Below are 13,496 nucleotides of genomic sequence, written 5' to 3'. Positions count from 1 at the left end.
TATAGAATGGAAAGATGGGATTACATCAATGAATTCTTAATGTTAAGTCTTTACAATTGAGAAACATATCAAATGATATACAATTACTAACCTCATGCTGTCACTTATGGATATTCCATGAAACAAAATAAGTAAATTCCTTAAGTTTTAACAGCAATGTACTTTAAAACTTTCGTGAGAAATGGAATTAAAAAATAAGTTTATATTGGCTAAGTTTATGTTGGCAAAAACTTTAAATTCAATCACAATTTTGTCATGATTCATACTTTCCATGAACTTTTTGAAGATCTTGTGGATTTAAAAAATAGATTTCCCCAATATCAGTTTCTCTTTTAACTTGGTTTTCCCTGAACCTTTTAAAATCCTCACATAGGCCAATATCTCACGAAAGAAACATGCATGTAACATCTAAAATGCTGGAAGAGCAAGCAGAACAAAACTCATTCTTCAAATTAAACAGAGCTAGCTGCCTGAAACACTCGCTGTCTGCCTTTCTTGTCTCATTTTATCAAAGGAGCAAATCTGGATGTTCTGGCATTGGGACTGGCACTTGGGATCTTTGGACTAGATCTCCTTTTTTCTCCAGCATGGACATTCTATGTGGACATTCGATGGCTGAATATAGGCTGCAGCTAGGGAAGGAGGGGCTACTGCTAAGCAGACAGTGTCAATTAGCAGAAGCTGCCTAAAAGCTTTTAGCTCTTACTCTGATAAGCAAGCAAAGATCAGACTATCATGCTAAAAGAACACAAAGGAAAATGGCAAAGAAAGCCAGGTTCATGCTTCAGTGTATACTTCCACATCTACACAATCTATATACTCACACAGTATACAATCTAGAGTCACATGGTGTACAGTACAATTTTCATTATCTATAGCATGCTCCAAGAATATGGTTGCTATGTATAAAGGGGTCACTGACAATGTTACGTAATATATCAGCAAAAGACAAACTTGAGGTTAAACTGAAATGTTCACAAATGGCCATTACAAATACCTTTACTGGGTCTGAATTTTTGATGTAGGGTTCTGCACAGTGTGTAATATTTCCCTGTAGCACCTTTTCAATTCTGGCAACTAGAAAAATTTCAGGATGTGGATTTGTCACTGAGAAAATTCCCTGGGGGGGGGGGGGAAATAAAGCACTTTCATTAGATTTCAACATAAATGCATAAGGTTGGCTGTTTGGTTAGTGACTCTCAGTAGTGTGTGTAGTATAAAAAGTTGATATTCACTTTATGATTGTGTTCAAGATTCTAAAATTATGTAGTATTTCCTATTACGCAGTTTTCCAAGATCCCAGTCATCCTTTCAAAGTGGATTTTATATTTCATCAACAACTTCACTTCTATTAGTCCCTCAAGTACAGATGTCACCTTTTTCATGCAGTTATGTTTATAAAGTCAGTTCTTAGGCCTAATTAATACAGTATTGCATTGTTTGACTTAATGGGTATGAGCTAAAAGAGTGTGCATTTCCCAAGTGGAATTAGATAGGTAGGCATTTTTAAATGCAGTGACATGTAATTCTACAATAGTTCCCTCACAATTAATTTTCATTGCAGCTAAAAGGAACAAATCACTTTGCCTCTATTGTTCAGCATAACATAAAAATGAAATCCCCCTGAAGAAAGCAGCCCTTTGCTCCCGTTAAAGGGCTGTGGTGTTGTCTATGCGAAGGTAGCAAGTAGACTTCACATCTCATTCTGTCTCCCTGTTAGGGCTACAAACATACACACAACCAAAGTTGCAGGAGTTTTTCTGAATGCAGTGAAACAACCATGTCGTCCATCCCTTGTCTACCTGAGCTGCTTCCAAATACAACATCCTCTAAAGAGCATGCTACTGGGTTGTGTCTCATTGAAAGGAGCACCACATACATGAAAATGAGTGTAAAAATCCATCACTGGTCTCTACCAAGTTTTGTTTTTCTACCTGGTACATTACCAACTTTATTATTCAAGTGTTTGCCAGTTTGCAGTTCAGACACATTATTATCTCATTGATTCCACATACAACCCTCTGAGGTAGACAGGGCACACCAGAAAATATGGGAGCTCAGGAATTCTCCGAAAGTCAGACAGCTTGTTAAGGAGCTCAGGCAATAGCTGCTGCAGCTTTGAATTCCAAGCAGCAAGCAGGGAACAAAGTTGTTAAAAACTGCTCAGGAGTCAGACTGCTTAGGTTCAAGTTCTGGCTGTGTCATCTATGAGTTCAGACAAGTCACATCCTCTCCAAGTCTTGGGAGGCTCATCTAGGTAACAGGGTAATGATATACAGAATAACTTCATCAAGCTCTTGCATGGGTTCAGAAAAACAATGCATGCTGGATAATTGGTTGTAGCCAGGGTGGCTCATCCAAGCATCTCAAGGTCACAGACGTTGGCTTCTGGTCGTGCTGCAAACATGTTACTTAGGCTGTGAGCTGGGTCTGGCAGACTGCCTAACAGTTCCTACAGAAAGCATGCTGAGCAACGCATTGTAAGTGCAATCTTACACTGACTAATTGCCACCTAACCGGGCTGGCTGTTTTTCATGCTTCATCTCATTCAGCCTTCGGAAAAGTCCTCTGATGCAGCCACTACGATACACACAAGTTACATATTAAGAAACAGACTCAGAGCAGTTTAGGCAGTCAATTAGGCTAGAAAAAAAATAAAAACAACTGTAGCCTGGACTTCCAGACTACGCAGTCCAGGCTCTAATGACTCACAATCTTATGACTCACAGGCCATGCAGCCAATATCCCACGGGATGAAACTAAAGTGGAATAGTGATTTTGGGGTGAGCATTTGGTACAGTGGTTAGGACATGTTTAAAATGCCCACATTCCATATCAGAGTGCTTGAGTTCAAGTCTTGGCTCAGCTTCCACTCCAGCTTCCTGCTAAGGCATGCCATGGGAGGTAGCAGGTGATGGACTCAAGTACTCGAGTCCCTGCTTCCCACACAGAAGCTTTAGGTGAGTTCCCAGATCTTGGTTTCAGCCTGACCTAGCCCTGGCCATTGCAAGTATTTCAGGAGTGGATGAGAGCCCTCTTATTTGTGTCTCAAATAAATAAAATGAATGAAAAAAAAAACATTGGAAAAACAATGCTAATTTTGATTACTGCTATAACTAATATGCACAGAGTAGCTATTGGGCCCCATTCCCAGTACTCCATCCAGACATTGCCTTACACTGATGCCAGCAATGAGGATTGTAATTTTAAGATATTTGACAATAGATGAAAGCATTCTGTTTTCACTTCTTTGTCTGAAATCACTATATCACTCCCAGCAGCTACTCTGACTGAGCAACCCTAGCCTGTCCTAGTGCTCGCTGCATTCTGAGGACAATGCACCTTGTTTAGCCTCATAGTCCCTTGGAGGCAGGGACTCTCATTACTTCCATTTTGTAGAGGATGACTAATTAGGGAGTCCAAAGGTAGAGAGGGGTAGCACTCTTTGAGGCCATTTTACTTTTCAGCCCACATGCTTCTGGTCATCTTGCTGGCCCCTAGAACGCACAAAGTAGCCAAGGAGTGCCCAGAAACCCCATATGGCATTCTAGCACATGTCTCCAGCACAGCCCTCCATCCTTAGCTAGGGAAATCTGCTGATGAGCATGCCCACTACAGGGCGACTCTTAGGTTACTGCCCTTCTCTTTATAGAGATCAGGCCTAGGGCCCCCAACTCAACCCCTAAAATTTGCACAGATCTCCAGGATGAAGCAAAACATGAGGTAAGATTATATGCTAATGTTATACACTTAATTATAACCTGCAACATATTGTTTGAGTTCTGGCCAAAAGACCTAGATTCAAATCCTACTTTTACCACTACCAGCTATGTAATGACTGATAAACTTCATTTCCCCTCAGCTGCAGTTTTCTCATCCACAAAACAGCAACGATCACATCCTCTCACAAGGCGACCATGATTACAATGGAAAATATGCATAATGTAGGAGATATTTTTAAATGCTGATTTTTTTTTCCTGATCTAGATCACAAGTTGGATGCCACCTGAAACCACAGCTAAAACTTCCTGTATTGAACATATAGCTGAGTACAATGAAGTAATATACTGTATACATCATTAGCTTACTTGATGTTATACAGGGATTTAAGGCATCTAATTCAATAACAGATCTTCAAGTACTTATAATACAGTAGTTCTTCAATCTCTTTTAGAAGCCTCTGCCTTTAGGGCTGGCATAGTAAGCTAAGACTCTACCTCCAGTGCCAAATGGTCACTGGTTCAAATCCTGGCTGTTCCAGTTCATGGCCCTACCACGAAATAATGAAAGATCCAGATACCTATGCACCTATGAAAATAGTGGAGGATGGTCCAAGTGCTTGGGCCCCTATAAGCATATGGGAGACCAGGAGGAGACCTCTGGCTCCTGATTTCAGACTGCTTTAGCTCTGATGACTGTTGTGATCATTTTGAGAGTGAACCTCTGAATGGAAGTTATCTTCTCCCCTCTTTCTCTGTAACTCTTTCAAATAAATCTTAAAAAAAATTTTTTTCCATCACAGCGGAATGTTCACATAAATGACAACTCTAGTCTGAGTAATTAATGAAGAGATGGGAAGGCAGAAAGGGACTACTTATGGGAAAAGTGGCCATAGATCCACAGGCTGAAGAGAGAAATCATATGTAAAGGACCCCCCTATCATTTCATAATCTATGTCAATGAATATAACCTTCCTTTTTTAAAAAATGTTTTTAAAGACAGAGAAACTGAGGCAGAAAGACTGGTCTTCCCATTGGTTCACTCTTCAAGTGGTGGCGACAATCAGGGCTGTGCCAGACCAAAGCCAAGAAACTGGAACTCAATCTAGGTCCTGCACTTGGATGCAGTAACTCAAGTACTAGAGCATCACTGCTGTCTTTCAGGGTGCCTATCAGAACATTAGAAATGGAAGCAGAGCTGAGACTAGAGCTTACACAATATGGTATGCAGATATCCCAAATGGTATTTTTTTTAAGATTTACTTATTTGAAGAGTTAGACACACAGAGAGATCATCTGTCTACTGAGTCATTCCCCAGATGGCCATATTGATCAGGGCTGGGTTAGGGATGGGTCAGGCCAAAACCAAAAATCAGGAGCTTCTTACAGGTCTCCCACATGGTGCAGGGGCCCAACACTTGAGCCATCCTTGTTTGCTCATGCCAGGCCACTGGCAAGGAGATGCGCCAGAAGTGCAGCAGCCAGGATACAAACCAGCACCCATATGGGATGCTGGTGGCATCATCAGCAGTGGCTTTATGTGCTATGTCACAACATCATCCCTAAATGATGTCTTAACTGCTGCACCAAATGTCCCAGGTATAATACTTCACTCTGAAAATCTCAATGTTTGCAATTATTCTAGGAAGATTATTCATCAAATGAAGCAGAATGTATCCTGAAGAATGTTCAATATAACGTTAGCTATGTTATCAAAAGCTTAAAAATATCCTAAATAGCTAAATCATTAGAATTAATATCAGCTTCTGGAAATAATGACTGTTATAAAGAAACTAGTATAGAATGATTAACATGACAATAAATGAATATGATAAAGAGCAAAAACATGGCATAATAGCTTCTAGTCAGGTCAGAATGCCAAGGAACCATTAAGCTCTTCCTAATGGGGATTCTTTGCCTCAGATAGGACAGAACACAGTGGAACCGATTTGACACAAAAAGTCCCATTCCATTGCTTTTTCACCAGAATTCCTGTATAAAGAGCTTTCATACTACACAAAAACCACCAACTCATCATGGACATGGGGATGAGGAATGGGAGAGTTAACATAAGGTCAATATTTACTCACAGAACAAACTTTCTGGACACCTCACTCAAAAGTATTCACATGAATATTTGTGTATGTGTGTCTATAGATTCCATCTTGCTGTGAGTCTCACATCAGGGTCCCATTGAAATGATACTTGGCTTAGAACTCAATGATACTTGGCTTGGAACTCAGTGATACTTAGCCAAGTATCATTTCAATGGGACCATGATGTGAGACTCACAGCAAGATGGAATCTAACATGTTGGTCAGGTTTCATTTTTCCACTCTGACTTTAGTCATCAGGAAAACCTAGAGACAGATCTCATAGGAATTAGAATGCCATGAAAACATGGGCCCTACCATGAAATAATGCAAGATGAGTCTGTATCTTATTCCAGCCATGCTAGAGAGACTAAAGAGATTCTTTACCTGCTTTATGTAGCGTAACTGAGACTCAGCAATTCCATGAATGAAAGATTCCGGTGAAGAGCCCTTTGCATTTCCATCACCAGCCAAATGAGTTGAAGAGCCCCACAGCATTTCACGGACTGATGGGGGATTCAGGTCTACATGAAAGTCAGCAGAAATCTTGCAATTGTTCTTTACATCAAATAAGGCAAGATTGATGAAAAAGGGCTCCACCTGGGAAGGAAGAGAGTTACATTTTTAATTAAGACTTTTGGGGGTGAGCATAAATTTCAGGATAATTTGTTTTCCTCATTTCTATGATTATAGTTTCTTTTTGAGTTCAACATTCAAATCACATTATGGCTTATCTGCCTAGGAAAAAGATCACTCCAGTGTAACCAACTCAATCAAATTTTCACTGTTGTCAGGTATAAATCACATCACAAGTTGCACTTCAAAACAATCAGTGGACATCAAAAAACACATTAAAGACCAATTGTTTGGCAAACAAAACTGAGTTATCTGCACACGTACCAAAATGAGTTAACACAATCTCAATATTATAGAGCAAAAATCAATCTTCAGTTATAGCTCATTGGATTATACATCTCATAAGAGCTAAAATCAGTCACTACCAAATTACTTGATAAAAGCTTTGCCCCATCAGCAATTTTGGAAGCCACAATTTCTCTCTACAGATGGCATTTGAAAGCCGGTCACAAAGAGAAATTTTATGCCAGATGGCATAAAGGTTAACCCTTTTCACACAGAAAAGTCTACTGGGTGAGTTTCAGTTGCTTTGTAAGAGAACCAACCATCACTGTCCATATTTGTAAAGGACAAAGCTAGCTCAAAAAAAGAGGAGGATCAAATATAGCCTCTTTGAAAAATTTATATTTATTATTTCACATGCTTCTGAGAAACTGATACGATCCATGACATTTTAAAGTGAAAATCTGCTCTAAATTCTCATTCTACAGAACAGGAGTGAGCAGGCTGTAGAGCATCTCTAATGCAGCACAGCTTGGGAGGTGCTTACTCATAGCCACAGACCAATGTCAAAGAAGCAACCCTATTCTCTTATAGAATTCATATATTTGGAAGTTTTTCCTGGGTCTGTAGGGACAGGTCCCTATGCAATGTCAAAAAGCCCACTTCTGCTATTCTGAGTAGGTAAGACTTGCACAAATGCTATCCAGATTTTTACACACACAAATGCACATTTTAGCAAAGCAATGAGATATGAAATTCTTCCTTGTCACATTTATCATAATGTCCAAGCAAGGAATTTTCACCCAATAAATTCATTATCAGCCATAAAAAAGAAGGCCACGTCTTCACAAGACAGGTTTTCATGAGAAGCTGAAGGAAAAGTCATACGTACATTGGTGGATGGTCCTTTGGCATTGTCTCCAATTTGACCCAAGATATTGAAAGTTAAATCATGGCAATTTACCAGGAAACGCTTGTTGCATTTTTCTTCAAATGGCTTTATATCAGGTTCAATTCCTGAAAAGTCCAATCTCTACAAAGCAGATGGTATGAATCATTAGGAAAAAAACATAGGACTCATATTAAATATTGAATAATACAGTCAAAATGACAGAATCCCACAGTTCTCAATTTTTTCACTTGAAGCCTTTTTGGTTTTTATGTTCTACAAGAGTTGTTGGAGCTCTTACAAGGTCAAATGGTGATGGAAAAATTCTAGAAGAAGATGAAACTGATCTAAGCCAATGGAAAGCACTCAGGTCTCTACCATGCCTGCAAAGCCCTACAGGACTTGTCTCCTTTTTAAAAGATTTATTTATTTTTGGGACGTGGCCTGGCGGCTAAGGTCCTCACCTTAAATGTGCCGGGATCCCATATGGGCGCCAGTTCTAATCCCGGCAGCTCCACTTCCCATCCAGCTCCCTGCTTGTGCCCTGGGAAGGCAGTTGAGGACGGCCCAATGCATTGGGACCCTGCACCCGCGTGGGAGACCCGGAAGAGGTTCCAGGTTCCCGGCTTCTGGATCGGCACACACCGGCCCGTTGTGGCTCACTTGGGGGGTGGGTCATCGGACGGAAGATCTTCCTCTCTGTCTCTCCTCCTCTGTGTATATCTGACTTTCCAATAGAAATAAATAAATCTTTAAAAAAAAAGAGAGATTTATTTATTTTTACTGGAAAGGCAAATTGGCAGTGAGAAGGAGAGACAAAGATAAAGATCTTTCATCCACTGGCTCACTCCCCAAATGGCCGCACTGGTCTGAGCTGAGTTGAGCTGACCCAAAGCAGCAAGCAGGGAGCCTCTTCCAGGTCTTCCATGTGGCTGCAGGATCCCAAGGCTATGGGCCTTCCTCTGTTGCTTTCCCAGGTCATAAGTAGGGAGCAGGATGGAAGTGGAACAGCTGGATCATGAAGCAGCACCCATATGGGATGCTGGCACTTGGAGGCAGAGGATTAGCCAGTTGAGTCGAAGCATAGGCCCCAACCCTGCCTCCTTTCTTCCCTCTGATCTGATCTTCTACTACTTAGGCCTCCCCTGAACCCTCTTCTTTTATCAGGTGTTCTGCTTTCCTTGGTTATTTCTTCAGTACACCAGGTATACTTCCATCCCAGAGCCTTTGCACTTGGTGTTCTGTCAGGAATCCTCTTTTTCCCAACAGTCATATTGTTTACTTCCCTGGTTTCATTTAATTCTGATCAACTGCACTGTCTCACCAAGAGAGATTTCCTGAATCCCCAGAGAAAGCCACACATTCCTTACTAGGCTATGCTTCCTTTCTCAGATTTATCTATGCAGTGTCTCTTTTTAGTATTCATTTGGGGGTTTGCACTGTGGTGCCGCAAGTTAGACCATCACCCAGGATACAAGCAGCTCATGTGAGTATTCATTCGTTAGAGTCCCGGTTGCCCCATTTTAAATCCCTGAAAAGGTGCTTGAAAAGAAACAAAGTTGGTCTAAGAATTTGGGCCCTGCCACCCACATGGGAAACTTGGACAGAGTTTCAGGCTCCTGGCTTCAGCCTGGCCAAAATCTGGTCTTTGCGATCATTTGGGAAGTAAACCAGGGGATGGAAGAGCTCTTTCTGTTGCCATTCCCTGCCCCATCTCGTGTGTGTGTGTGTGTGTGTGTGTGTGTGTGTGTGTGAGAGAGAGAGAGAGAGAGAGAGAGAGAGAGAGAGAGTGATTGCCCCTCTCTATCTGCACCTCTTCCTTTCAAATTATTTTCATTCCAAATATTCATTTAGTTGTAGATTATTTGTCTTTCCCACAAAATGTGTTTCAGGGTAGTGAACTTTTGGTTTCCTTTATGAGCTGGGAAGATGACAAAATTGACAGGAATGGAAATGGGAGCATCTAGAATGACCAAATGTCCTCTAGCTTGGAAGATTTTACAGATAGTGACATCATGAACTCACCTGCAAAATACAAACAAATGGCAGACATAGGGGCAGAGCGAGAAGAAATGACAACTGCCTAGTGGGATGTGTTGTGTGTAAGGTGATGGTAACAGGCTGGCTGGAAAAACGGAAGAGGTCTGGCTTGGAGATGTGGATTTGGGGGGTCAGTGGCACACAGGCGAAGAGGCAGCCCAGGCTGGAACCCTGGGGACCACCTACATTACACTGAACAGAGGGAGAGGCGTCTGCTTCTGAAGCTGATAAACACCGGCTTCAACGGAGCAGAGCTTGAGGATATATACTAGCTGCTACAGAGACAGGAAAGTACTTGGAAATGGTTATGGAAAAAAATCCATTGAAAAGATTAGCTTGTTTCAGTGCAAGAATTTTTTGAAACCCATGGCAATTTCTTCTTTCATAATATGCATGTTCCATAAAATCTTGCAATATTTCCTCAAATTTTTAATGCAGCATTGCAAAAGTAGAAAAAAGGATTTTGTTTTTGGGTGTTTTTTTAAGACTTATTTATTTATTGGGGCTAGCACCATGGCCTAGCAGGCTGCCTGTGATGGCAGCATCACACGTGCGTGCTGGTTCAAGTCCCAGTTGCTCCACTTCCCATCCAGTTCCTTGCTTGTGGCCTGGAAAAGCAGCAGAGGACAGCTTAAGTCTTTGGAATCTTGCACTCATGTGGGAAACCCAAAAGAAGTTCCTGCTTCCTGGCTTCAGTTTGGCTCAGCCCCAAGTGTTGCAGCCATTCGGGGACTGAAGCAGCACACAGAACATCTCTGTGTGTCTCTCCTTCCTCCTCTGTAAACCTGCCTTTCATATAAATAGTACTTAAAGACAGAGTTACGAGACGGAATAATCTTCTATTCACTGGTCCATTCCCCAAATAGCTGCAATGCCCAGAGCTGGGCCAGTTCAAAGCCAGGAGCCAGGAACTTCTTCCAAGTCTCCCATATGGGTACAGGGTCCCAAGGACTTGGGCTGTCTTCTACTGTTTTCCAGGTCACCAGCAGGAACTGGCTCAGAAGTCGAACAGCTATGACTTGAAGCAGCAATCATATGGGATGCTGGTGCTTCACGCAGAGGCTTAATTAACTACCCCACAGCATCAGCCTCATCCAACAATATTAAAAAAAAGTAAAATCTTCCTTTCCAATAAAAATAAATAAATCATTTAAATAAATAAATAAGGTAAAATACTGCAAGTCAAGAAATTCCTCTTGATAGGGGAGGTATGTCCCAGTCCCAGGCCTCAGGCGATAAATTAATGTATTCATTGTGAATGTCAGAACAGACTTACGATCCAGACACAAATGTGCAGAGCAAAGCATAGATTGCAGCATAATTTACTATGCCTTCATAGGTGGGCCAGAAGAGGGTGAATCTGAGCAGAATGGAAAACTCCAGCCAAGAAACACAAGGGCTTTTTCTCAATCATCTAAGTAATTGAGGCCAAAACAAGTAAACTATCCGACACTTAGATAATTATGGCTGTTGTGAGCTAGCCTGCACAGCCGACAAAAATCCTCCCTCAAAGAGCCTGCTGTGTGAGACGTGTACCTGAAAGCATGATTTCCCACCCTTCCCACCCAGCCCCACCCAGAGTTTATTTAGCTATGAAAGGAACACAAATGTGTGGGACTAAACCCGCTCTCCTATGAACACTTATCTGTCTGCCAAGCCAGCAGACATGAGTCATTGCTCACGGAGGTCAGTTCTAATTTCCACCCATTCATCGGCTCTCCTTTTTGTCTTACTCAGGCAGCAGAATGTTCAGCAAACTGGACCCATCAACCCGAACCCCTGAACTTCCTCCTTTCCGAGGCCTGGGACTGAGCACGCATGTGGAGAGTCACAGATTTCCCCAATCCTTCAAAGTCTGAGCCATCTCCTCTAGTCTGTGCTTATTTTGTGAAGTCACAGTGCCTAAATGCCGAATGGAACTGAAAGAGAGGGCTGAAATGATGGGCTGGCACTTCACCTAGAGGAGGTGATCCACACGTACAACACGGATTTCTTTGTGGCAAAACTGCTTTCCACAAACATCAAGTTCAATTTTATCTTGAAATACAAATGTTTCTCCCATTGTAGATCACTAATAAAGAACTCAAACACAAGATCAGCTCAGCTCCATTACCACAAAAACACAACATCACAAATTTTCAAAAATACTAGATTTAGTCTCAACCACAGTCAATTGCATCCTTTGTATCCAGTGAAAGAGCCTGGCATGTCCAATTAGAGTCCAGTGTGCATGGGATCAAAGGCTCAAAAATGCTTGCAGCCAAGGAAATTTCTGAATGAGTACCTTACAACCAAACATTCCTGAGGCCTGCAAAGCTGGTTTTTCATAATTGTGTGACTTCTACACTAAAGCATGAAAGTCAGTTTTCTCCAGATCGTTTTTCTTGAAGGGAATATTTTTATTTATGATGAGAAAAATCTTTGCATTATTTATAAGCTTTATAATTTTTTCTTAAAAAAAAAACAAAAAAAGGTATTTTATGTATTTGAAAGCCAGAGTGACAGGCAGAGGAAGATCCTTTGTCTGCTGGTTCACTCCCCACATGACCACAAGAGCCTCGATGGCATCAGGCTGAAGGTGCAAGTCTGAAACACCATCTGGGTATCCCCCATGGGTGGCAGGGGTCCAAGTGTGTGTGTCATCCTGCACTGCCCTCCTACATCGTGTCACTGGGGAGCTGAATTGGATGAGGAACAGCTGGGACTTGAACTGGCACTCTGACATGGGATACTGGTGTCACAAGCAGAGGTCCAACCCACTGAGCCACAATGCCTGCCCTGATTTTCAATGCAAACTAAATAATACATTTTAATTAAAAACGTTATGAAGAAAAGAAATAACAGCAAATAAGTCTTAGCCAAAGAGTTTATATTTTCACTGAAAAGATTAGAATGCTTATGATAATGCATTATTATCTTTTTTTAAAAAGACTTATTTTTATTGCAAAGTTAGATATACAGAGACGAGAAGAGACAGACAGGAAGGTCTTCCATCCGATGGTTCACTCCCCAAGTGGCCACAAGGGCCGGAGCTGACCTGATCTGAAGCCAGGAGCCAGGAAACTCTTCCAGGTCTCCCACACGGGAGCAGGGTCCCAAGGCTTTGGGCCGTCCTCAACTGCTTTCCAAGGCCACAAGCAGGGAGCTGGATGGGAAGCGGGGCCCCCGGAATTAGAACTAGAGCCCATACGGGATCCTGGCATGTTCAAGGTGAGGACTTAAACCACCACCAGGCTATCGCATCGGACTCAATGCATTATTTTCTATTTTAAACAAAATCAAAGACTTTTAAATAAGAAATCTCATGTGAAAAAAAAAAAGAAAAATTGTATCAGCCTGGGATAAGCAATGATTAATAACACTGATAATTCCAATAGAAACCCTGGCTGCTCTATTTCTGATCTAGTTCCCTGCTGACGAACCTGGGAAGCAGCAGGAAATGAACCAAGTCCCTGTCATCCATGTGGGAGACACAGAGAACTGGGCTCCTGGCTTTAGCCTGGCGCAGTCCGAGCCATCATGGCTGGGGGAGTGAACTGCAAGATGGAAGATCTCTCTTTCTCTCTCAATCTCTTGAACTAGAGGTTAGAAGATCTCTCTTTCCCTACCTCCTACCTGCTCTCCTCTCTCTGTCACTCTGCGTTTCAAAAAAACAAATAAGGAAAGAAATCTTTTATGAAAAATAAAGAGGGAGTATTTTAAAAGTTCATCTCCCCCACCAAAAAATATCTCATTTTCTTATTCCTTGGGAAATGTATTTGTAATGATTCTATACTAATTTTTTTTCAATTTAAATAAACTTAACTAGAAAATGTCATGGAATTCAAAATTAATTTATATATTTTATACAAAACATGAACAAGGCAAAAATATTTTTACAAACATGGATCTCCACCT

General features: G+C 41.5%; 1 protein-coding gene across 2 annotated transcripts in view; it reads right to left on the bottom strand.

Moving 5' to 3' along the window:
- DOCK11 (dedicator of cytokinesis 11) overlaps positions 1–13,496 on the bottom strand; it is a 235,980-nt gene that overhangs the window by 153,275 nt on the left and 69,209 nt on the right. For both annotated transcript variants that reach the window (XM_058659209.1, XM_004587632.4), the window contains exons 11-13: positions 7,563–7,703; positions 6,200–6,412; positions 998–1,120 (exon numbers count right to left, since the gene is read on the bottom strand). In XM_058659209.1, coding sequence (XP_058515192.1) covers positions 998–1,120; positions 6,200–6,412; positions 7,563–7,703 — 477 coding nt within the window. The remainder of the gene's footprint in view (positions 1–997; positions 1,121–6,199; positions 6,413–7,562; positions 7,704–13,496) is intronic.

This window comes from Ochotona princeps, chromosome X (assembly GCF_030435755.1).
Source record: "Ochotona princeps isolate mOchPri1 chromosome X, mOchPri1.hap1, whole genome shotgun sequence".
Taxonomy (NCBI): Eukaryota; Metazoa; Chordata; class Mammalia; order Lagomorpha; family Ochotonidae; genus Ochotona; species Ochotona princeps.
Note: the sequence above shows the minus strand (reverse complement) of the source record. Positions and strands in the feature narration are given on the sequence as shown.